At 44.9% G+C, this 26,460-nt stretch overlaps 1 protein-coding gene across 4 annotated transcripts in view; it reads right to left on the bottom strand.

The window, feature by feature from the left end:
* The window catches only part of HECTD1 (HECT domain E3 ubiquitin protein ligase 1), a 71,189-nt gene extending 48,473 nt beyond the window's left edge, over positions 1 to 22,716 (bottom strand). For all 4 annotated transcript variants that reach the window (XM_018554161.1, XM_018554164.1, XM_018554162.1 and 1 more), the window contains exons 1-2: positions 22,586 to 22,716; positions 7,695 to 7,929 (exon numbers count right to left, since the gene is read on the bottom strand). In XM_018554161.1, the coding sequence (XP_018409663.1) occupies positions 7,695 to 7,834 (140 nt within the window). In that variant the 5' untranslated portion in view covers positions 7,835 to 7,929; positions 22,586 to 22,716. The remainder of the gene's footprint in view (positions 1 to 7,694; positions 7,930 to 22,585) is intronic.
* Between the last annotated feature and the right edge of the window lie 3,744 nt (positions 22,717 to 26,460).

The following is a 26,460-nucleotide window of genomic DNA, read 5'->3' as shown; positions in this document are numbered from 1 at the left end:
TCTATCTGCAGCTTACAAAGCCTGGCAGACAGCACAGCCACAGCCTCTGACAATTACATTCAGTTGCCTTATGCATTGTTTTAGCTGAACATTAACATGTGTTCTTGATTTTGGATAGAGAACTAGGTGTAAAATGGCCATCAGCACTTCCTTATTACATACAATACAAGCCTACATTTACGCAATGCCAATAAACAGTCTGAGATAACTGGGCTGTCACCTCTATAGGCAGTACACACCTGGAGTGGTGACAAAAAGGAAACCACAGCCTGACGTATGGGGAGGAAGGCAAAGTGCCAATGCGGACAGCAAAGAATTAGTCATGTATCTCCAAAATGGCATCAGCTTTATATAGCTACTCCAGCTTGACAATATATGTATTTCACATCTTTCATCAATCACAAACAAGGACAATTTTTCTAAACGCTAAGTTCCCCATTTCAAATTTTGGAATGGATGGCATGCTAAGACACCATATTAACCACCACCCCATCACATTTTCTGAAGTTTGTTACCGTTTGATTGTAAACGTTCCGGTCCAATTTTTTGTCTCCAATTTGGACGGAAAAGCTCCGTCTTTTTTTTTTTGTATCTAGTGAACTTTGCCATCACTTCCTGTCCTGTAAGCTCAAGAGGAAGCGAGAGGATATATATCCAATATCAATAATAATCCCACTTATACAGTTGTCACAGGTAAAAGTGAACCCATGGGAAGATGTTCCCCCTATTTCTGCTCCATTGGTTACCTTCACTTTCATTCCCGATGACACTGGTGAGCGGGTAAATCTCCTTAACAGGGACATATAGACTGTGCGTGCGAAACAGACCCCTGATATTTCCCTTTTAAAATGGAAAAAGAGATTGGAGGACACAAGAGTCCTCAATCTCTTTTTCTGCAGCCCCTATTATAAATGAACAGGAATCCTCTATACTGAGTGTTCCTGTTCATTCATAACTTCAGAACATTGGATGTTTACTATAACCACAATCATTAATGAACAGGAGGTGATGTAGATCACTTCCCATCCATTCATAATTGAGGATATAGTACACATACCATGTCCTCAATTATCTACAAACACTCAGCGATCACTGAGTGTTTGTACCTGGCTCTCCTCTCTGACACGCTGTCACAGGAGGCTGAGCGAGCGGTGCGGGAGGAGAGCTCAGCCTCCTGTGACAGCGCGGGCTGTCTCCGCTCCACACTGCTCTGCGATAGGAGGCCGAGCGGTGTGGGAGGAGAGACACCGGACGCTCACAGCGCTCTCCTCCGGCAGCGCTCGGCCGGCTGTCACTTTCTCTCCTCCCCGCTGGGACACAGAGCAGCACCCAGCGGGGAGGAGAGAAAGCAGGGATGCGCCAATGTATCGGCAGGAAAATGCCACTTTCGGCATTTAGCCAAAAGTACAGAGAGCCGTGACAGGATTGAGAAGTGAGCGAACGCCGGTATGTGTTCGCTCACCTCCCGATCTACTGAGTCGACCTGTGACAGTCTCATTGTCACAGGTCGGCTAGAACTATGAGGTGAGTGAAAAGCACTCACCTCATAGTTCTCCTTAAGTCATCAGTAGGCAAACTCAACCCCTCCAGCTGTGGTACAACTAGAAATCCCATAAAGCAGTGCAAGATTCTGACAGCCACTACTCCCAGAGTCAGATGCTTGATGGGATTTGTACTTTCACCACAGATGGAAGGCCGGAGTTTGCCTAGCCCTGCTGTGAGTTATAGGTGCCAGCCTGGGCATCTGTCAAATGTTTTCTTAACTAATAATTAAATAATTTGCTGCCTCTTTTTCATTCTACCCCCAGAGTCTTGGGTGTTTCTGCCCACCGTTACATGTGCCAGCATCTCCCACGGTATTACCCAATAAAATAAAAATATCTAAATAGGGAGCGGGAACCCTTATTATAGTCACAGCAGGTGTACAGACACCACAACTCAGACATGAGGTCTCACCAACAGAAACTCTGTGAGACAAATTGTCTGGTGGTTTTAAAAAGTGGAAGTGAAAGAAAACAGCTCAAATTCACAGCTCACATATGCAAGTAACACATCGTATCTTATGTGTTCTGCTCAGCTAGCTTTCTCCTCTAGACATCCCTGTCAGCAATTACCTTCAGGATCCCAACTCACTTTTTTCTACTGTAGTTAAAAAATGATTTTGGCTGGTCAAGGAGAAACAAACTGATTGGGATTGATCCTATGATCTCCCCTCCAATCAGCCTGCTCCCAATGTATTGTGCAAGGTAGTAAAGTCTAACTGGTTTACAGTGCTCTCTCCCAGTTTGTATCCTATTTTTGGCATGGAACCACACAAGGCCAATATAAAGAAAGTACGAGTACTGATCAAAATATGAATTTAAGGATGTTTTATAATTAAAACATAACTAGGTCACACGTCGGAGGTACATTAGATCTGCCTACACTTTAGTTTTAACTGATTAGCATCTAACAAATATCAGTTTTAGGTATAAGAGTCTAACACATACTGAGTACTCGGTGTAGCAAAGCTCAAACTGAGGTATCACTATTTGAATTTGCAATCCACAGACAACAATTATTCTTGCAGCCAACACACCCACCCACACACTGTTCATTCACCACTGTCCTTCACATACAACACTTACACAGCCATGCTCAGCAAGTCACACAAATTGTGCATACGTTGTACACCATGACAATGCATTTATCTATGTTCATCACAATTGGGATAAAAAGGGATACAAGGGAAAAAAAACGCCAAACTAGACTAAATTAAAGTGACATTGCAGAAAATTCAAAAATGGCTTGGCCAGCTGATTTGAAAAATGTTCCGGAGGGCTTGGCAGCGAAAGGGTTAATAGAACTGAACCAAATTAGTATTATGCAACTGTCATGTCACTTGTACAAGTACCTTTACAATCATAGCACAGAATTCATTTATTTTTCTTTACCTGTACAGAAAGGCCTCATTCACACTGCCGCGCGTATAGTACCATATGCAAATAAATGGCTCCATACACATAGCTGCATATGGAGTCGTATATTTGCGTAGCGTAAAAACGGGCAAAAACAGAATGGAGCCGAGATGCGTACGGGCGGCCGATTTCTGCGCATATATACGCACGTACAGCTCATTAACATTTCTATTAAGAATGATGCATTATGGGATTGGAAATAGTGCATGCATATACACTCATATATATACACGTGCCTGTACGCGTATATACGCAATATACAATTTTGCTCTTGCGTTGTGTGTGAATAAGGGTCTAAACCATACAAGCGTAACCTATTGCCTGTGAATCAGCTTATGTGTGACAGTATTTTGTTCCAATAGAAGACTCTGAATCATTAAGTAGCTTAGTCACCTTCTAATTTTGTGAACAAGCAAATTCATCTCTGTTCCTCCATACGAAATATCTAATTCCAGCATTTCCCCTTCCGACAGTGTTTATTGCTGGACACTGCTGCATATGCCAGAGCCGGATGACCAAAAGAAACAATATCAAGGTTTCAATGAGCAATCGGGCTCTTAACTGTCTCTGGAGTGTACACTCAATATACACTATATAAAGACAAAAAAGGGGACCCTACTGTACCCCCCACGCCCAGGGAGCAAACCCGATTCCACAGTGAATGGGACATTAAATATCAGAACAGACATCCCAAGGGAGGAAACTGGATGGAGACAGGTGGGTCTGACCCACAAAAGAGAATTTCCTGTACGCTGCAAGGGCAGCTTTACTGCTGACATTTGGGGAGCGTGCATCCAGGCCTGTGTGGGCAAAACAGAAAAGGAGGAGAAGCATACAGATGTCTGCGTGCAGGGGCTGGAGACAGTTAAGAGACAGAGTCTGTTTGAAGAGACTTGCATGTCTGAGTTAAACAAGCTGCAGTCTGTGTGTAAGCATACCAGAAGTCAGGCCTGGAGGCTGAGGGACCAGTTCAGCAGAGAAAGAGGCAGCTTGGTCTTACAGAGGAAGTAGATGGAGCTGTGCACCTAATAGCCAGAGGGCTGGGAAATGTTTACTGTTCCATCCGGTGCATTTTACCAGTGCAGTCCACCTGGTAAAACACCTTCCTCCCCATCCCTGCAATCTTTGCTGTGCAGGCCTGTCAGGAGCGGCACGGCCTTTGCAGAGAAAACCTCCTATCCTGTTCTGTGGCCCCATTCAGTCCTATAGATAAGCCACACTACCTTGGATGGCTGCAATAAAAAAAATGTCTGCTGGAAAATAATCTATACCTTTCATTTCCCTACAGTAAGAGTCTGTACTGTCTTCCCACAAATCCAGACACAGCAAGCTTTGCTTACATCTACTCTTCGGGAAACTTAATGGAAAATATTCAGCACATGTATATGTCTGCTTTCATAGCTTCTAATATGCACAGCAGGCATGCAGAGTATGCAAGAGAGCAGCTAGACTATACAGTACACAACAGAAAATGTAAAGAGGCTGTATGTCACCTCCAAATAAATCTTCTACACCGCATGCATACACACTCCCTGTATCTGCAAGCATGACATTCTACATGCGGCACTGCTGCAGACATATTTCATCATCAAATATCTTTTTTTGCATACAAGATAGTTACTACTAATGGAAATCTTTAGAACAAGAGATATTACGTGAGCCTGAGAAGCAACAAAATGTTTTTGTCTAGTGAAAGGGTAGCCACAGAAAAATTAATTTCCTGACCGGACCAGGTAATCCAATGTTTGTGCATGCCCCCTTGGCATCCTGTCGAAAAGAACCCACTCACTGTCAGTCCCCGCTCCTGTACACTTGACAGCTCAGCAGACAATAGAGAGCTTTCTGTGGTTCAGAGCTACCTGCTTAACAGCTTTTGAGATCTTGCTATGCAGCTGCTGACACGAGATTTGATTGTAGTGGCCAACATTTGTGTGTACTGTAGATGTGACCTGTCTGCGTGGAAAGTCACCTGATCATTTCTACACTGTATCCCCCATCCTATCTCTAGCTTCCAGTGAGTTCAGGAACTCTTAAACCCCGTTCGGGAAAGCAAGAGGTAGAAGACAAGATTATCTTCCCATCACTGATCAGTTTTTTAATTGAACCCAAAATTCCTAAAAAGAGTTTTGGAAATTGCAGTGCCTGGATGTGCAAATATTGCCCACCATATTTCCATCCACCTCCTTCAGTGTCTTGAGCCTTACCTATTGGCCCATTATATGCAACCTCGCTTAACAAGACTCAAAAAGCAAAAGCAATTAGTCAATTCTGACAATCAGGAAGCTGGCTTCATGTTGAAGCATCTTACCTACCTGGAGGTTCATTCACAGCACAGTAAGTGGCAGTTAGTATAAGAATTGTGTTAAATGTCAAGCCACAATCAAAAAGTGGCAATATAAAATTTAGGGAAAATGTTGGCCGCCAAAAAACATTTCGGACTAGAAATGGTACTTTGAGCAAAATGCAGAAAATACAATTTTTTTTGGCCAAAAATGCAGTGAATCTCTAGTTTCTCTTCTCCCTCCTGGGCCCTGCTCTATGTCCCCCCTGACACAAATCAGTGCCGAGTGGGGAGGAGAGACATTTTTTAAGGAGGCTGAGCGGAGAGCGCCACCACAGGAGGCCGAGCAAGTGGTGCGGGGAAGGAGAGCGCCGTCAGCGGTGGCACAGGACGCCTAGCTCTCCTCCCCACACTGTCTGCTCAGCCACCTGTGACAGGCGAGTCAGGATGGAGAGCGGTTACAAACAGTCAACAATCCGCTGATCGCTGAGTGTTTGTAAATAACGGAGGACATAATAAGCTTATGGTGTCCCCAATTATGAATGAATGGGAAGTGATCTACATTCACTTCGTGTTCATTCATGATTGTGGACATGGTCGACTCATGCTATATCCACAGTTTATGAATGGACAGGAACACTCAATATAGAGGCTTCCTGTTCATTCATAACAGGCTGCAGAAAAAGAGATTTAGGACTCTGTATCGCAATCTCTTTTTACATTTCAAACGGGAAATATTAGACCCCTGATATTTCCCCAGAGGCTCCGACAGTAAAAGTAAAAAAACTAAAATACTCCCCAATACCTGAAAGTACTGAGTATTTCTATTGGCTCCGAGCACCGAACGTGGAAGCAGAGGAATGTAAGAAAGGCATATATTCACAGTTTTGCGACAGCCAATTAAGGGCAAAGCGCAGGTTTCCTTTAACTGTAGGAGCCACAATTGTTACCAAATCAATCAATGCTGCAGATGAAAAATGAGCCTCTGGACAAACAAGGACACAGAAGCTACACAGAAGCATCTATAGCAGGAATTCACATTAATATTGTGATGGCTGTCTTAAAAGCCTGCACTGTCTAACATGTATAGGGTTTTTCCGTTCTTATATTTAAAAGGAGAACTATGAAGTCAGGGCTTTTCCCCATAGTTCTCCTAAGGGTCACGGGAGAACACAAACTAGCGTTCTCCCGTGACCCAAAGCCCAGTATACCGCGAGCTGTAGCTCGCAGTATACTGAGACCGCCACAGCCGTGACGGATCCAGACAATGCTGTTGAGATCCACCCAGCTGGCTGACAGCTGGCTCTGCCAATCTAGAGGCAGAGTCAGCTGTACCCGCCCCCTCCCCTGTCCATTCCTCCAGTCAGCGCTGGAGGATCAGAGGGGGGTGGGGGAATCCCTGCAGGGAGCCGTGACTGACAGTCACGGCTCTCTGCAGGGAGATGATCGAGAAGTGAGCGAGCGACGGTATCTGTTCGCTCACTTCCCGATCTATTGAGCTGATGTGTGACGGTTTCATTGTCACATGTCGGCTCGAACTATGAGGATGTGATTTTCACTCACCTCATATTTCTCCTTTAACCCATTCTTTACTGTGTCCAAAATAAAAAGGTTTGGCTTTTGATATACTTCACAAATTGACAAAAAAAAAGTAAAAAAAAAAATATTTTAGTGGTAGTCGTGGTAATCAAGATAGAAACTAGCGTTCTCCCGTGACCCAAAGACCAGTATACCGCGAGCTACAGCTCGCGGTATACTGAGACGCCACAGCCGGGACGGATCCCGACAATACTGGCCTATCCAGAGGCAGAGCCAGCTGTGCCCGCCCCCTCCCCGTCCGTTTCGCCAGTCAGCACTGGAGTATCGGACAGGGGAGGGGGGGAATCCCTGCAGGGAGCCGTGAGTGGCAGTCACGGCTCCCTGCAGGGATAGATCGAGAAGTGAGCGAGCGACGGTGTGTGTTCGCTCACTTCCCGATCTACTGAGCCGACCTGTGACAGTTTCATTGTCACAGGTCGGCTCAGATTATGAGGCTGAGGGAAAATCAATCACTCACCTCATAATTCTCCTTTAAAGTGAGAAAAATTGTGACAGCAATGTATTTCTGGACAGAAGCTACTTCAGAGCACAAAATGATGACTGAGCAACTGCCACTGAAAGAAGCAGCTTTCTTGCTGCAAGTAGAAAACCATTTGAATGCCCTGGAATGCTACTAGAGGACCTCAACTGTAATACCACCCTCCAATAGTGAAGAAAACTGTGTGCCACAAGTATGAAGCACTACACAGAATAATAAAACCATATATACACAGTGAAGAGCAGTCCTAGGAATTTCTAGGTTTAAATTAAACAATGTAATAATCGTTTGTTTTCCAAGAAAGATGCATATAAAATCATTTTTGGCAATATATAAATAAATAACTAAAGCAGATAGAAAAAAGAATGAAACTACTCACGTTTCAAAGCAACGATCCACATTATCAGACATGAGCAGCAGCATGCAGAGTTGCTCCAGGGCAATGAGCTGCATGTCCCTCTCGTCCCCCTGTCCCATCTGCAGCCATTCCAGCAATGTGTCTGGATCTACATCAGCCATGGTGGCTCTGGCTGTGGTGCAGCTTCCACAATAGCCGTGTCTTCTGTTTAGTTCTTCCTATCCAGAGGCTGGATTTCTCTGCCGGGGGGCCTCACCTGTTAGAGGAAGGAGCAGAGAGAGGCCTTGGGTTATTAATGTTGCAGATAAAGCAGGTTAATCCCAGCCTGGCCAAAGAAACACAGGCGCCTGTGAAGTGCGAGCTTCTGGTATAAGCTGATTATGTGTTCTGAAATTATGTGTTCAGAAACCAGCCTGCTAGCAGTCCATGAGAGGACACAGACAATCTGAGTAATGGCCAACTAACCTTTAGAAGACAGCTACCGAAACAAGTTATGTAATGCATCCGAAAATCAAATACAAGTATATGGAAAATATAAGACAACAAGCAAGGCAACTGTCATTTTGTACAGGACATGCATTTACAGACATAATCACAGAGTATTTTCTAGTAAAGGAAGCCTGTCATAAGAGGACTACATGGGCTGCAATTACCACACTCACTGTTGATCTACAGTAGTTTTCACTTCACATTTTTAATAGCTACTTGGCCAAACAGCATGGAATAAGCTTCCCGGCCAATCAGGAAGGCGGGTGGTGGGTAATGACACGCCGCCCGACTTCCTGATAGTCCGGGAAGGTGGTTTAATGCTGATTGCCGGGGAAGCCAGCTTCCCGGGCACTCAACATGGAGCCGGCCAATCAAGAAGCTGGCCGGCAGGTAATGACATGCCGACCAGCTTCCTGATTGCTTAGGAAGCCGGCTCCAAGCTGATTAAAACATAAATATCGGTACTCGTACTCTATACCGAAATATTGGTTTTGGTGCATCCCTAATATAAAGTATAGGTTGCTCAGGGAGTGGGGGCTTGTCATGTGCTAAAATGCACAAAAATGCATGTTACATGCATCTATTAGGTGTGTGTTTATTGAAGTCTATGGGGCCAAAAATGTACTTTGCAGTGCCAAAAAAGCATCTGCACCTTTCCAATAATCATGCTGCATAGGTATGAACGGGCACCATAGAGAACAATGGTATTTCCATTGAGCATTGTAGCGGAACAGCAGGCACATAACAAATGGCACTAATCTGAACGGAGGCTTAAGCTCTCACACAATTAACGTGCCTTGTGAGATTCCCTGTATAGGTGGGTAAAGGATGATAATTCAGTAGGTATTACCACTTCTACGTATACAGAGATGTAATCATCACATTCTCTAAAGTTTGAAAGATAAGATGTGTGTTTGCTCTGTATCAAGCAACCCTGGCTACAAACACAGGCCTTCTTCCAGCCACACATGTGCAGGTAGCCTAAAGATAGGGCCACACTTCACATAACTAGCCTTGGCTATGGACTACATCTGACATTTAGCAAAAGCACAAAAATGCAGTTATGTAATAGAGAGCTGAATGTTCAAATCTGAAACCAAGTTCCCAGATTTAGGTCACGGAGCTTTCTGAAATCAACATATTTTAGATTTTTACACCTGATTAGGAGGTGAAAATAGGCCAGAATCTAGAAGGCGGCAATGGGTACAACACTGTCTATGTAAAGAACACAATATGAAATGTAAATGTTAAAAATTAAAATGAGAGGCAAACTTTCAGGCAAAGCTGATGACAGAAAAATGAAATGCGAAAGTCATATTTAAATCTACAACCACCAGTCCCTCCTAGCAGAGATAACACCAAATTGTGGTCAAGAATTAGTTAGGAAAAGCAGGCACACTTTAGTACAAGCGAGGATACATGTCTTCACACTCTCAATTTTAAACGGTTGGAAGATAAGAAAAATTTTTATAGCTAAACTATGGGAACCCTAAAATGTCCTCCATCTGTAACATGTCCTCTGAACCCTCTTCTCGACGGAACTTCATGCGGAAATCACATGCCAATGCCAATAGCCCTGCATTGATCAAAAGGATGGTGTGGGGCCCAGCCACAACCTGGAGCATCAGAGAGAATACTTACCAAGTTTCAAAGGGCCTCTCTCCATTGATTTTTATATCCTATGGTGGACTTTCTTCTCCTGGCTGTCTCTGTACAGTACAGCTTGGAGATAAAGGTAGAGGAACCCCAAAGAAGTCAATGGGGATTTACCATGCAGGCATGGCCAGAAGACGACGTCTGCTGCAGGATGTAAAAAATCAACAAAAGGCCGGGTGCGCCGGCACTCAGTAAGTATTCAACTGTGCACATGGAGGTGGCAAGTGGTGATGTTACCTTGAAGGGGACTAAATGATAAGGGCACTTTGTTTTAAAGTACTTTAACCAGCATTTAAACCTTGCAATACATTGACCCCACTGGAAGGGTAGATTTTTCTTTGATCCCCAAGTTCAGAAAGAAAGTCAGGAAATATCTGGCAATTACATAAAAAGAATAGTGTACAAATCGCAGAAATTAACTTCTCAGAATCCGGTTTCACCTGAGGCTAGGCTCACACCTAGGCGATTTAGCACACGGACTAAGCTCCGCAATATTGCGCACGGACTAAGCTCCGCGATATTGCGCAAAACAGAGATATCCATTGAAGTCAACGGGGCCTGTACACACCTTTGCGTTGTGCCACATGGCCGAAATTACCGGTCTCGCAAATAGGTGCCGGAGCTATTTTTGGGCGGTTGTGGTCCCACAGACATCTCTATGCATTGAAAACAGCGCGGTTTTCAAAGCAAAATTGCGCACAAATAAAACATGCGAAAACAGCTCATCGCCTAGGTGTGAACCTAGCCTGAAGGATGGATAGTCTGTACACTAGTCAATATCGGTGGGGCGTGGGGTTATGTTCCATATTAAAAATGCTCTACACCTCTGCTGAACATATTAAATATACCTTTGTGATAACCAAGTCACAATCAGCATTCCCTGACCTCCAAAGATCCACTAAGTTCACCAAATACGCCTGTCCCCCGACATGCAGTTGGCCTAGACTGCCCATAACAGGCCTCCCATTTTTGCACAACAAAGACAATTATTGTTTCCTGAACACTAGAACTAGAGTCTGACATCTGGTCCTTATTACCGCATTTGGGGTTGTATACAGATCAAAGAGTAATGGAGAGGTTTACAGCCCAGCTATAGACAAAATGATTTTTATTTGCAACGAGCAGGAAAGTTAAGAACTCAACTTTTTCTACTATTATTTGGGACCCTTTTGGGTAAATATCTCCATAGTGTCAAAAGGACAGAAACTTATTGAAAATCGCTTTACTAGAGTCACAGGCAACAATAAAATGTTTTTTTTAAAAAGAGAAGGTGGATTCCAACCCTTCTATATTCAAAAATAAAAAGGTTTTACCTGGATCTAACCTAGGCAAACCAGTCAATAAAAAGTGTTTAAATACACAAGGCTGCGAAAAGCCAATTTCTCATTGGGTGCTTTAAGTCATGTTACTGGTTGTTTTGCAATCCACTGGTAAACATATGAACTAGTTGTTCATAGTAATTAATAGTAAGTATAATCTGAATCACACGACATAAGTCAAACCTATCTATTTATACGGCAATGACTCAGCTGCTGACAGCAAGGCTTCAGATATGACGGGGTTAATGATGACACTTTCTGTGGGAGTTAAAAGGACTCACGTGGAAGGCCTTGATGTTCCACTCCTGGATGAGTTTCTACCAAGAATGACACAGGGTTAAGGAAGACACGGTGTAAACATGTCATTACCATCCCTGTAATAAGAGCTAATAATAAGCACAGAGGTGTGCGCTTTGTTCCCTAAATCACAATACACGTTGAGCAGATCTGCTAGATATGCCTTGTAACTGCTTTCACATCACTGAGCATGTCCTGGATCCTCCAATTAGTGCCGTACCTTTATCGGACTGACTGACACACCATTGTATCAACAGCACTCAAGTATTTGAACAGTTTAAATCCCAAATCCAGATGATTGACTCTTTTCATTTTGCACAGAATGGGGTAAATAAAACATGTCCAGATTTTTACTGCGGTCTGTGTTCCCATCGGTGAGATTTTCTGTCGTGCGGACACCAATGCAGGAAATAACCGAGACGGGTGTCACCAGGATGGAAAACTAACAGGATCATTCACAAAAGGGTGAAGAGTTTGGAGAAGGCAGGAGAAGTGACCAATCTAGGCCAAAATAGCTGATTTGGAAAGATTCTCCAATTCAGCTCACTTTCCAGTTCAGCTATGTTGGCCTAGATTGTTCACTTCTCCTGCCTTCTCCAAACTCTCCACCCTTTAGTGAATGACCCTGAAAGTGTAGTGCCTCTTATACCACAGGGCTCCCACTGTAAACACATAACCCCGCTGTGACAGGGCCACTTTAAAACACCTACTATGCTAAGCACTATTCACATCTCTGCTACACAACAGAATGCTAAGTTTGTCTATGAAAATCAGTGTTCACTGGGAAAAACTGCACTTACGGTTTAGAGGGTCACATGCATCAATACTCAGGGAAAAGGTGGAACAGAAATAAAAACAAAATGAAGAATGTGTGATCAAGATTCCTCTACATGCCATACCAAGAAATCACCAATCAGGAAGGAAAAGGGGAACAATTTACGCTCCCATGAAGCAACTGGAGCCTCCCAATGTCTTTACAAGTCAACCTTTTTTCACAGCACCCCAGTTAATTGAGTTCAGATATGCAGAATTTAAAAAGGCACGTCAATTTAAAAAAACGTAAGTGTAAAAAATGACGTGGTTCTCCCCAGAATGTTCGGCGGTTTTAATGAGAGGCCCCAGGAAAAAAAAATGACATGGAGTTCCCCGTGTCACACCAGATGCCTCCCTTCTTCCCATCAGGAGTCCTCTTCCTACCTTATAATCTTTACTACAGTGCAGATGTGAGACGCGGAGCGTGCGTGAACAGAGAGAGACGCGGAGCGTGCGTGAACAGAGAGAGACGCGGAGCGTGCGTGAACAGAAAGACGCGGAGCGTGCGTGAACAGAGAGAGACGCGGAGCGTGCGTGAACAGGGAGAGACGAGGAGCGTGCGTGAACAGAGAGAGACGCAGAGCAGGTGTGAACAGAGAGAGACGCAGAGCAGGTGTGAACAGAGAGAGACGCGGAGAAGGTGTGAACAGAGTGATACGCAGAGCATGCTGAACAGAGACGGACTTCTGTCCTTTTCTGAATGCTGTCGTATCACCCACTTCTACTCACTATCCTCCATTCAGAAAACGTCTTGTTGTTTTTAACTTATACAAGACATTGTCTGATTGGAGGAGAGATGATGTCACATCCCTGCCTCCTCCTCCAATCACAGAATGTTTGGAGCTGAACAGCTTGGGTTGCATCATTCCCTCTCTTCTGTGCCCGGAAGCTTGGCATTGTGTGCAGGAGAAGGTAACCCTCTGCACATAACACTCAGCTTTTCAATTATAATTTACACAGCTAGTGTAACCAAAAGGGGGGAAAGGCTTTAACCCTTTCACACACTACAAAAAGGAAACCAAAAAAGGTCTGGCTGAGCTCAGCTTTAAGAAATAAAAACAATAACAATGCCTAGGCACACCCAACTTTATGTGAGCTGTTGGAGCTACTAAACGGCTCGGGGCCTCTCAGCAGCTACATAGTTACAGTCTCGCAATGTTTACTAGAGACCAACTGCTACTCACTACAGAAACACTGCAGGTCTTTCTATAAATGACACTATTGATGCAAATATTCATTGTGTTAATGGTTTCCATCTCATAAAGTTCAGTAATTCTACACCGAGGAGTCAATAATTCAGCTTGTCATAATGCAGAAGAATCTAGAAATGGAAGAATGACCCATCTTGCCCATAGGAACCATACTCTTACTTGAATTGCACAGGCCACACTGCAGGTCCAATAAAGAAAGGATGTCATTATTTGCTATGGATGACGCAGAGCCGATCACGAGATATGTACTCTGAGGGCTTGTTCACACCAGGTCTGTTGAGCTAGGTTTTCTAAATACAACATGTATGGTGAACAGGGAACATAGAGAACAATGGTTTTCACCATACATGTGTGACAAGGCACATGGTGTGATCAAGTTCTTAGAGGGGAGAAATCATCCAGGAATTAAAGTGTAATGCCAGTCAAATGTTTTTTAATCTTTGTTTTGTGTAGAAGGGGACCAGAGAGGGGTTATAACCACTAAAAGGGTATAACTTCCTGTCCCAGTGACAGTATTATCACCAAGACAGGACGAGAGGAAAAATCCTGAACATCCGCAATAGGGACACAGCAATAAAATTATTACTTTCAATTATTATTAATTATTACGTATCGGTGCCAATACAGAGAATTTGGGTGAGTACCAGTGCTCGCCAAAATGCTCCAATACCTTCCCCAATACTGGAACTTCCAGAGATTTCCTCTGACCGGCAGTGCCGTAGAGGAACAAGGAGCTTTCCAGGCAACCAGGAAGCCGGGCGGCGAGTAATGACCCACCTACCAGCTTCCTGATTGGCCGAGAACCCGGCTCCATTTTATTTGGCCGGCTCAATTGTGGTTGGCTGGGTAGACGGTTTTCTAGTCAACCAGCATGGTTTTTCAGTAAATCAGCGGGTCATTACGCGCTGCCCAGCTTCCTATTTGTCCGGGAAGCCAGCTCGATACCAGCGGAAGCACTGGTTTTCAGTACTCGGTATCGGCAAGTACCTAAAGCAAAATATCGGTACTCGTAACCGAAAAAAAACAGTATTGGTGCATCCCTAGTTTTTATAGTTGTCCGTTTTCCCCTTAGAGAGTTCACATTACAGAGAGAGAACAGACCATTAGGAGGTTTAAAGGAGAATTATGAGGCAAGTGATTTTCCCTCAAGCTCATAATCTGAGCCGTCCTGTGACAATGAAACTGTCACACGTCGGCTCAATAGATCGGGAAGTGAGCGAACGCATACAGTCGCTCGCTCACTCCTCGATCTATCCCTGCAGAAAGCCGTGACTGTCACTCCCTGCAGGTATTCCCCCCTTCCCTGTCCAATCCTCCAGCGCTGACTGGCAGAACGGACAGGGGAGGGGGCAGGCATAGCTGGCTCTGCCTCTGGATAGGCAGAGCCAGCTCTATTGACAACAACTACAGAAAACCTCAAAAGATGGGTGCCAGCTGTAATTAAGGAGCACTGGATCCTGAGATTTGTTCAGCCCTGGGTAAAGAGAAACTTAAAACGTAAACATATCTTTGAAATGACAACAAAGACACCTTCAGAAATGTTTAGTAATGACAATCTACAGACACATACTTCTAGATAATTGCCGGCTTTGTATTCTTTGCACACTTTATTTTTCTTTTCCTCCCCAGTCTTCTCACAGTGTCCATTTTTACCAAGGGCAGATAAATCAATCCCCTTTACTTCCTGGAACTCTGGCACGTGTGACTTGGACATGTGACCATGCAATCAGGGGAGGAAAATGCCTTTCCCTGAGATCTCAGATGACATTTCCCAGCAATACTTTGCTGATGTAACCTTTCCAGGATGCAATGCTTGGGCACATTAAATCACCAATGCCCAGGAGTAATAATTGTAAAGGTCCACACACACACCTTACGATAATCGCAGGAAATCCCTCGATCGTACGATTATCGTAAGGTGTGTGGAAGCCGTGCGACCTCTACTAATTGGAAGGTCGCACGACTTTAAACTTACGAACATGTTTCAAAACCCGCCGAGCATCGTACGATGTTCGGCGGGTTTGTGGCATGTCCGTACGATAAAAGCCGTACACTGCCCGTTCTGCATTGCGGTCATTGGAAGCCCGCCCCTCAGGGAGCGTGGCTTGCGATCATCGCAAGTACGATCTGCCTATGCAAGATAGGCAGATCGTACGTTTTTTTAAGTACCTTACAACCATCGCAAGAAAAAAGTCTTGCGATGGTTGTAAGGTGTGTGCCCAGCCTAAGTAAAAGAAAAATATGTTTGAATGATGAATGTAAGATGATTTGATATCAGCATGCAGAGCTGCATGACAATGTGATTTTTAGTGACAGGGGGTAGAGGTCTGCTTTAGGTGGAGCAAAGTATTTTTCCAGGGTGGGAAAGGTCCACTTTAACTCAAACTGAAAAATACTCCCTGACACACTTGTTTTTTAGTGACAGAAGAAAGCCTGCATGTAACAACGCTGAAGAAACCAATTAAAAGAAAATTCAATGAATGCATTGCCTAGTAACAACAATATCATTAGATAATGTCCAGCCAGCTATAACGTCAAGGGTATACTCACTCGGGGGTGGAAACATTAATATGGAATTCAGGAGCCAGACTATCCAATCCAGGAGCCAGCTCCATTGACAACCAACTAGAGAAAACCTCACAAGTTGGGCAGTGGCTTAAGTTTTAAGTGGTATTGGTTATCTGGCTCCTGGGATTTGTCTAGCCATGATGTCACTAGACAGGAAATTATCAACAAACAGGTTGTGCTTAACACCAATTCAGAAGGACGGACTATGGAGTACAACTACTTCAGCCGCCAAAGCATATAGGAATCACAAGACTTCACAACAAATGAAGACAGAATGATAACATCCTGATATCAGGCAAGATGTCTTCCCAAACGGCAGGCTACGGTGTAGCACCATGACTGTGCAGTAACAGGCTGGTAGAGCATTCCTCATAATCTTCCCAGCAGCTTGTTCTGCTAATCTACCAAGTACAGCCTCTTGCATCACTCACAAGCTCCCAGGACACAAGCTGAAAGCTGCACTGCAAAACACGGGAAAGCGTAGACTCCTATTCTCTGAAACCTGACATTTGATATACAGACCCATCGGCAGTCCAACCGGCACCCGTGGCTCCAGATTTCCCCTCCGTTTGCGGTTACTGGATAAATCGATGTACACAGGGGGCTCAGTTACAATGTTCTATTCTTAGCTATAAAAGTAACCTTCCACTGACCGGTTTAGGGGATCAGCAAGAACTTATCTGTTTGTGAATAAACCAACAATGACAACTTCCTCCAGGAAGACAAAAGGGCCAACTTCCTCTTTATTCGTTTTAGCCTATAGGTTCCTTCACAAACCTGGAATATAGTTGTTGCTATGGAGATAACTACATTTTGCTTTACATGCCAGTCTCATTATATTTTATTCAAACACAGATTTGACAGTATTTACTACAATATTTAAGACATGATCAATAAAACAAAGTAGAAATACTAAAGCTGGCCGTACACAGATCAAATTTAGGCTGTCTGCTGCTGTATTGGCCAAAAACTGATCTGTGCCTGGCCCTGCTGGCAACACCCGGCTTGGCAAAAGTCGGCGTTTCAATCAACTTTTGTCAAAAGGAGCCAAGTGGAAAATTGCTGGTTGAACAGTGACTGCAGACAAACAGATGCAGTCACTGTTCCGGTATTCTGACAGTCATAGATAACGGCTGTCCAGAATACAACAGCCCGCAGGGGAGATTTCTCCATCCATACTGTTAAGCAAGCACAGGGAAATCTAAAGGGTTTTCTGGTTCATCCTGCAGGGCCAAGCGGGAAAATCTTAGAGCGGGGGTAGCCAAACTCTGGCCCTCCAGCTGTGGTGAAACTACAAATTCCATGATGCATATCTCTCCGGAAGTCATGTCTGTGGCTGTGAGAATTTTGCAATGCAGCATGAGAGTTGTAGCTCCTCCACAGCTGGAGGGCCGGATCTTGGATACCTGAGGTTAAGGTGCCCATACACCTTACAATTATTTGCAGATTTTCTGTGGTCAGATGGAAAAAGCAGTTTTATTTACCGGATCCCTGCTCCCCTGGCACTTACCTCTATCCCCCCTTTCCAGCTTAAGAGCTGTTCCACGGCATCCTCACATATACTGCAGGGCTATGGATCCCGCATTAGATTTAATGACAACAGCAGACTTCCAACTTTTAGAGAACAAGGGTGCAGAGGCTGAGGGTGCCAGCAGGATCAGGTAAGTAGAAGTCTTTTCCTAGGTACCCTAGACATAAACAAGCAGTGAACCCTTGCAGCACAGGAGCAGACCCAAAGCAAGTGTAGTTCTTTTCCTGGAGGTATGCCTTAATGCGTATGGCCAGCTTAAGATAAAAATAAACCTGGACACTTGCCAGATATTTAGAAAAAAAAAAAAGTTTCTTAAAAGTTCTGCAAAACAAAGCACACTATAAACAGTAAACACGCCTCAACTGGCTGCGAGAAGACAACTTCTAATATACAGGAAAACTCCGCAACATACAAACTGGAGCCACTGACCGAAGATGAATTCCATCCTTCACCACATCATTTGTGTCAGCCGTAACGTATACTTTAATCCACAAGTCATTGTGAGTCAGTACAATCTTGTGTACACTCCACGCATAACGGGAGTCTGCTGTTTGTCGTCTGTGTTTGCATAGAGAGGAAGCAGTTTAAAGGTCTGAGAATCAGGATCAAAGTGTCCTGAAAATCAGTGACTGAAAAAAAGGGAGTCATTGGAAAAAGCTTACATTCATCTTTATCCTTTTATCCAACAAACACGCCTGCGGAATTATGCCACGCAACGCTGACACAAGTGCATCAGGAACATTTTCTCAGTGTACTGTCATCTCTAAGTGCCCGAAATCGACAATCCTGCTACCCCTAAGGCCTCATTCACACACAACGCAAGCAAAATTGTATATTGCGTATATACGCGTCTATGCGTATATATATGCGTATATATACGCGTATATACGAGCGTATATGCGTGCACTATATGCAATCCAAGAATGCATCACTCGTAATGGAATTTTTAATGTGCTGTACGCATGTACGCGCGTAAATACGCAACCCGGACGCATCTCTGTTCCATTCTGTTTTTGCGCATATATACGCTACGCAAATATACGGCTCTATACGCGGCTGTGTGTATGGAGCCATTTATTTGCATAGGTTGCAAATGGTACAATACGCGCATATGCGCGGCAGTGTGAATGAGGCCTAAAAACTCCCCTGATCCATCCAAACTCTGATGTAAAACTTTTATGCAGCAACACAGTTGTCAAGTTTGTATCTTTAATATAATAATACAAAAGGTTGAAGAGCTCATTTACACCGTATGCATTGGCCTCCCATAGACAACCTTGCCCAATGCAGTCCCAATGCAAAGACAAGGCAAGCCGCCTTGAGTTCTATAAGTTCAGTTCACACCATTGCGTGGGTATTTTGTGCAAGTATTTTTCAGCGCAGAGCTGCGTCATATTATACCACATCGCTGCTGTGCATCAGGATGAAATGTCATTTTGTGACATTTCAATAAAGTTGTGTTGCAGTTCGTCATTACAACACATCGGCACAGCTCCCTTGACAGTGCACACCTACAGCCCCAGTATAACGCGGCTCCAGTATAAAAAGCCCTTAGGATGAAGGCTAAAGAGACCCTGTCATCTTGCCCATTTAGGGAAAAGTGAGTATCTGATTAAAGCTTTCGCCCTGATCACAGTACTCCCCGCCATTACAATCACAGAATATTCAGCGTTACCCAATGTCAGAGCTTAGAGGGAGTGATCTGACTTAGATATCATCAATTGAGTTGGCTCCTAAAAAATATCCTTATAGCTCCTGGACTGAACAGACTTGCTCCTGAATGCCAAATTAATTTGTCCAACCCAAAGGTGGTCACATGCTTCCCTATACCAAAAGCACTGTCTAAACGGCGGTGACAGGCACAGAAAAAGGAGCAGATTATAACTGAGGAGAGTATATGGCGGTCGGGGGTATAACTGGGAAAGAGAGTATATGGCGGTCTGGGAGTATAAATGGGAAGATGAGTATATGGGGTCGGGAGTAAAATTGGGAAGCAAAGTATATGGCGGTCGGGAGTATAACTGGGAAGGAAAGTATATCGGGGTCAGGATTATAAAAGGGAAAGAGAGTATATGGCGGTCAGGAGTATAACTGGGAAGGAAAGTATATGGGGTCAGGAGTATAACTGGGAAGGAAAGTATATGGGGTCAGGAGTATAACTGGGAAGGAAAGTATATGGGGTCGGGAGTATAACTGTGTGCACACCTACAGCCCCAGTATAACGCGGCTCCAGTATAAAAAGCCCTTAGGATGAAGGCTAAAGAGACCCTGTCATCTTGCCCATTTAGGGAAAAGTGAGTATCTGATTAAAGCTTTCGCCCTGATCACAGTACTCCCCGCCATTACAATCACAGAATATTCAGCGTTACCCAATGTCAGAGCTTAGAGGGAGTGATCTGACTTAGATATCATCAATTGAGTTGGCTCCTAAAAAATATCCTTATAGCTCCTGGACTGAACAGACTTGCTCCTGAATGCCAAATTAATTTGTCCAACCCAAAGGTGGTCACATGCTTCCCTATACCAAAAGCACTGTCTAAACGGCGGTGACAGGCACAGAAAAAGGAGCAGATTATAACTGAGGAGAGTATATGGCGGTCGGGGGTATAACTGGGAAAGAGAGTATATGGCGGTCTGGGAGTATAAATGGGAAGATGAGTATATGGGGTCGGGAGTAAAATTGGGAAGCAAAGTATATGGCGGTCGGGAGTATAACTGGGAAGGAAAGTATATCGGGGTCAGGATTATAAAAGGGAAAGAGAGTATATGGCGGTCAGGAGTATAACTGGGAAGGAAAGTATATGGGGTCAGGAGTATAACTGGGAAGGAAAGTATATGGGGTCAGGAGTATAACTGGGAAGGAAAGTATATGGGGTCGGGAGTATAACTGGGAAGGAAAGTATATGGGGTCGGGAGTATAATTGGGAAGGAAAGTATATGGGGTCGGGAGTATAATTGGGAAGGAGAGTATATGGCAGTCAGGAGTATAACTGGGAAGGAAAGTATATGGGGTCAGGAGTATAACTGGGAAGGAAAGTATATGGGGTCAGGAGTATAACTGGGAAGGAAAGTATATGGGGTCGGGAGTATAATTGGGAAGGTGAGTATATGGCGGTCAGGAGTATAACTGGGAAGGAAAGTATATGGGGTCGGGAGTATAATTGGGAAGGTGAGTATATGGCGGTCAGGAGTATAACTGGGAAGGAAAGTATATGGGGTCGGGAGTATAATTGGGAAGGTGAGTATATGGCGGTCAGGAGTATAACTGGGAAGGAAAGTATATGGGGTCGGGAGTATAATTGGGAAGGTGAGTATATGGCGGTCAGGAGTATAACTGGGAAGGAAAGTATATGGGGTCGGGAGTATAATTGGGAAGGTGAGTATATGGCGGTCAGGAGTATAATTGGAAAGGCGATACAAAGCAATACCAGTGATCAGGACACTAAAAGAAGGTGAATCTAATGGGGACACAAACATTTTTTTAAAAACCTGACAGTAGTTCTAACCCACCGCTGCTGCATCTAAATGAAGGATTCTCTAAAGCCGGCCTTCACCCCCCTTACCAGTTTTCCATTAAATTACTCTGCCCCCACCCCTTCTTTTCCCACAATCACAACCTTTTCCTTGTAAATACTATTTTAGAATAACCATCCCAGTACTTCCGGATTTCTTACTTAGACCAGTATGACACCCCCCCCCCTCCCAGCAGCACGCAGCCTCCTGGATCTAAAAAATTAGCTCCGATTGTGTGAAAGTCGGGGGTACTCGTGTCACGCATCCCTGGAAGCTTTGGGGAAATCAGTGCATCATCGGGGGGCAGCCTACAGATGATGTGCCATGGCACATCTATGTCATCAGGGGGCTGGGCCTCCGGATGATGTGCCACGCTACATCCATGTCATCAGGGGGCAGCCTACAGATGATGAGCCATCAGGGGGCAGCCTACAGATGATGAGCCATATCCATGTCATCTGGGGGCAGCCTACAGATGATGAGCCACGGCACATCTATGTCATCAGGGGGCCGGGTCTCCAGATGATGAGCCACGCTACATCCATGTCATCAGGGGGCAGGGCCTCCCGACGATGTGCCATGTCATCAGGGGGCCGGGCCTCCAGACGATGAGCCATGTCATCAGGGGGCCGGGCCTCCAGACGATGAGCCATGTCATCAGGGGGCCGGGCCTCCAGACGATGAGCCATGTCATCAGGGGGCCGGGCCTCCAGACGATGAGCCATGTCATCAGGGGGCCGGGCCTCCAGACGATGAGCCACACCACATCCTTATCATCAGGGGGATGGATGCAAGTACCAGGAAGCGACAACCAGGCACCGGGTGACAAAAGAGGAAGATGGGGGTACAGGACCGGGGGTGTACAACAATAAATTGTAACCAAACTCTGGATTCCCTGGGCGGGTAGATTTATACACAGAAAGAAAAAAAAAAAAAGACAGACTGCAATTAAAAGAAGAAAAAAAAAAAAAAGAAGGTGGTCATCAGTTCCTGTTTATGCCATGAGATGTTCAATATAAACCTTGTATTGGATCATCGCCAGAGACAAGTCCGGCCAGAGATCCGTCCATAGAAGAATGGCTGTGTCATAGCGCGCACACACACACACACACAGGATCCAGACCTCATACAGCCCTCCATGGCCCCTGGCAACAGCATAGTACGGTGTCATGGAGGGGACACAACAGTTACAGGCCCGGGGAGAGGTTGTCTGCTTCCTCCTAATGAATCCTAGTCATGACTGGTAAGAATGGACGTGACAGGGAAAGAAGCCTCTAAAGTCCTGTACCTCCCCCCACAACATACCCCGGGTGCTCTCAGTCAGCTGCCGCCGCCTTATCCCGAGGATCCGGGCGCAGGCTGGGCCCCGACTGCCACAGATTGACCTAAACCCGGTACTAGGCCCGGACCACTGTCTGGAGTTTGAGGCCTGCCCGAATCAGACTCCCCAGAGTGAGCCGGAGACACCGGGACGCGATAAGGTACCCGAAGAGAGACTAGCGAGACGCCACTTACTGTGTCCGCACGGAGCCGGTCTGGGCCGCGCAGCTCCGACCGATCCCCGGAGTCACACGGAGCGTGTCACGGGCTCAGGCCGAGACTCCGCCCGCTGCGTCCTACAACCAGCAGAGGGCGCTATTCAGCGCAATCCTAACCGAGGTGCGGAGAGACCACACAGTGTACAAGCAATAGTTTGCTTGTCGTCGCCGCCCGAATCCTTGAGGCGGAAGTGCTGTTTTACCAACTCGTAAAACAGTTCTGCCCGCCCTAATGTTGCTGAACTCAAGGACTTTTAGCAAACAAAAGATCAATGAGAACTGTGTTCTAAATATGACCTACCACAGGAGTTTGTGTTTTTTTTTTATTTATTAACCACAATATTAACTTCGTTTTGTGTAATTATTGATTTGAACTTTCAGAAAGTTTTATGTAAAATTTTGTTTCCAACCAAAACTTTTTTTTATTTAGTGTTGGGGAGAGGGAGAAACTGTGGCAGACTTTACTGTTGTCTGTGGCCTCATTGAGGTGATGTCACCTTACTTCCTCTCATGGTGACAGCAGGAAATGAAGGCAAATCTCTCCAAAGATGAAAAAGGAACGCTAGAACCTCTGTCAGCTTTTACTACAGTCTATGTTCTTGTGGGACATTTCTCCTCGCGTCCTCTTGTTAGGGGGAAATCGCAATGGGGCCACAGACCCCAACATAAAGATTGAAGATTTATTAACTTTTTCCCATAGTGTACTAAACAAAAATAAGCCAGCTTCAATTTAGGACAGAGTGACAGGCTCACTTAATATGTGTCCCCTTCCATGGACTCCCCCTCCTGATCCATTAATTTGTCAGAGAGTTCAGAAATACCTGCTTCTACTAGGTATGAGGGGGAAAAAAGAACTTCCCAAGATGCAGTGATTGGGCCCGAGCAGCCAGATCCGAATTATCTAACCTGGGGGAAGGGAGAAAGTAATTAACCCTGTAGAAGCTTTGACACAGAGCTTACACATGGATTAGACTTAGGGCTCTCGCAGGCAATCAAGGGAGCAGGCACCAACAATGGGGTATTATTCCTCCCACTGACACCAAAGATAGGGTACTATTAATCTCAACAAAACCAATGATGGAGCATTATTTCTCCAACTGGCACCAAAGATGGGCTCTATTCCCACTAGTGACACCGACAATGGGGTACCATTTCTCCTAATGAGACCAACGATGGGGCTCTATTCCTCCAACTGAAACCACTGATGGGGCACTATTTCTCACACTGACACCAAAGATGGGGCCCTATTCCTACCAGTGACACCAACAATGGGGTACCATTCCTCCTAATGGGACCAACAATAGGGCTCTATTCCTCCCACTGAAAATACTGATGGGGCACTATTTCTCCGGCTGACACCAAAGATGTGGCCCCATTCCTACGACTGACACCAACAATGAGGTACCATTCTTTCCAATTAAACCAATGATAGGGTACTATTCATCCCACCAAAACCAATGATGAAGCACTATTTCTCACACTGACACCAAAGATGGGGCCCTATTCCTACTACTGGCACCAACAATGGGGTACTATTCCTCCCAATGAAAACCAGCAATGGGATACTTTTCCTCCCACTGACACCAACTACAATGACACCAAAGATGGGGCACTATTTCTCCCCTTAACACCAGTAATGGGGCACTTTTCCTACAACTGACACCACCATAGAGCACCATTCATCCAAGTGACTCAACTTTTTAATCAAAGGGACAGATACAACCTTTCTGGTCTGAGTGAGGTCTATAAGATATACTAACAAACTCTGTCATGCGGATTTGGCTTCCTCCCCTGAGTCTGCCTTGTCCCCCGTGACGTGCTGAAATTGGAGGGCCCCTCCGCCGGCCCGATAACGAGATGGTATGGGGCCCGCAGGCCGATGTGAGGAGGGAGCCGCGGAACAAGGAGGCACTGAAGACGGCCCTGCAGGCACATCATGGGGCCTCGAACGGCAGTGAGGACCCAGCAAACAGAACACACACAGGAAACAGCTGAAGACAGAAGAGGTAAGGGTAAATAATTCATTCAAATAATTATTATTTGTAGCCTAGTGTTGTATAAAGTACTGTTGAAGCAATGCCGAATGGCACCCTCTATAGAGGACTACAAATCTCAGCAGTACTTTATACATAAATGCGATTGTTATATAAAGTATTGCTGGGATGTGTAGTTCTCTATAGCCTGTGCCATTGCTGTAAATATTAGGGTTGCACCGATATATCGGCCAGCAAAACATATCGGCCCAAAATGGCACTTTTGGCTAAATGCTGAAAGTGTAATTTTTCTGCCGATAAAGCGGCGCATCCCTGCTTTCTTTCCTCCCCGCTGGGCGCTGCTCTGTGTCCCAGCGGGGTGGAGAGAAAGTGTGACAGCCGGCCGAGCGTTGCGGGAGGAGAGCGCTGTGTTTGTGTTTTTTTGTATGAAGGGGGGCGGCCCCAAAAAAATCTTGCACCAGGGCCCTTTGTTCCTTAGGTCCGCCACTGTGTATGTGTATAGGGGTCCAGCATTAATCTAATCTCAAACACAGTATACATTTTCAGCAGTTTGAGACCTCAGTTATGACACAGTCAGCAGTTCACACTATATATTCTTTATTTAGGGAACATATAAAGTGTTACCAATGAATCTATCGGATAAATTCAGCAAAAACAAACAACACAATTAACATGTGTTGCCAGCTGCAGTCAGGATAACTAAAGTTAACATGAAGTCTCATTCATTTCTGTGTTTGACACACCACCTTGATTGCAGGTTAAAGTGTTTATGAGGGCAAACTTAGCCCTTTACTTTAATAAACAACTTACCAGACAGTAGTACCAACCATTAGGTCAAGCATCACAAGAAGATATGTGTGCTCACTAGAGGCTCCACTGCAATAGGTCAACCAGTTGACTGAAGCTGGTGATCAGTTTAATTTGAAAACACCATACAGGGCAAAGAAATAGGTTTTGTTTGTCCCCCTTCCCAGCAGCAGGCACATACCTTTCCTTCACTTCCCCACCCCCACTTACGGTTATAAGAGATCATGTGATTAATTCTGCTTTCTCTCATCTTGCAGAGCTAGGCCAATCCCCAAGTACAAGTGCTGTCACATGAAGGCAGGGAGATTTTAGTCCTGTGTCAAACCCCTCAATGGTCCTGGATACTGTAGGACTGTCCCCAGATTTCAACAAAATCCCACGTCCTACAGATCCAGGTCATATTCTGGAGACAAATGCTTGAATTACTGTTTCAGCACCTAGCTCCTGGTCTATGCACTCACTGCCTAGTGGAGTGATCTTCTGCATGACTGTAGGTGCATATTTCCAGCAAAGGGGAGAGTGACCAAGAGGCACGGGATACAGCATCGGGTGAGTTCCCACTGAGTACCAATGCTTTACCCCGCCCCCTCCCTTTCCCTGAGCAAAAATATTTTATTTTTTTCCCACCCCATTGACACCAGCACTTTAAGAAGTGAAAGTATGGAGCTGAATGGAAGGCTTGAATAAAGCTGCTCAAAGGTGGCTGATAGCTTTCCAAAAGTTTGCTGTACACACTGTTCTTGCATCATCTGAAGTCCATGTAAGCAAGACCTACGTAAAATGCTAGAAGCAGCTTTTTGAAAGAAATTTGGGACTTTTTTTTTGTAAATGTATGCATAATGAACAATAATTGTAGTGGCATTGGATCAAGCTCAGGACATATGATGTACAGTTGTAGAAATGATCAGCATGGAATCTTTAGATGCACCCTGTTCTCTTCAGAAATTCAGCAGACGTTATCAACATACGCTTTATCAAGCAGATTATTACTTTGTGAGATAGGAATGGCCCCTGAAGTGTCTAAAACTGCCAATTTCTCAACCAGGGTTCT

Source organism: Nanorana parkeri, unplaced genomic scaffold (assembly GCF_000935625.1).
Source record: "Nanorana parkeri isolate BGI_ZX_2015 unplaced genomic scaffold, ASM93562v1 scaffold144, whole genome shotgun sequence".
In the NCBI taxonomy this organism is placed as follows: Eukaryota; Metazoa; Chordata; class Amphibia; order Anura; family Dicroglossidae; genus Nanorana; species Nanorana parkeri.
The sequence above is the reverse complement of the archived record's forward strand: the minus strand, read 5'-3'. Positions and strand labels throughout refer to the sequence as shown.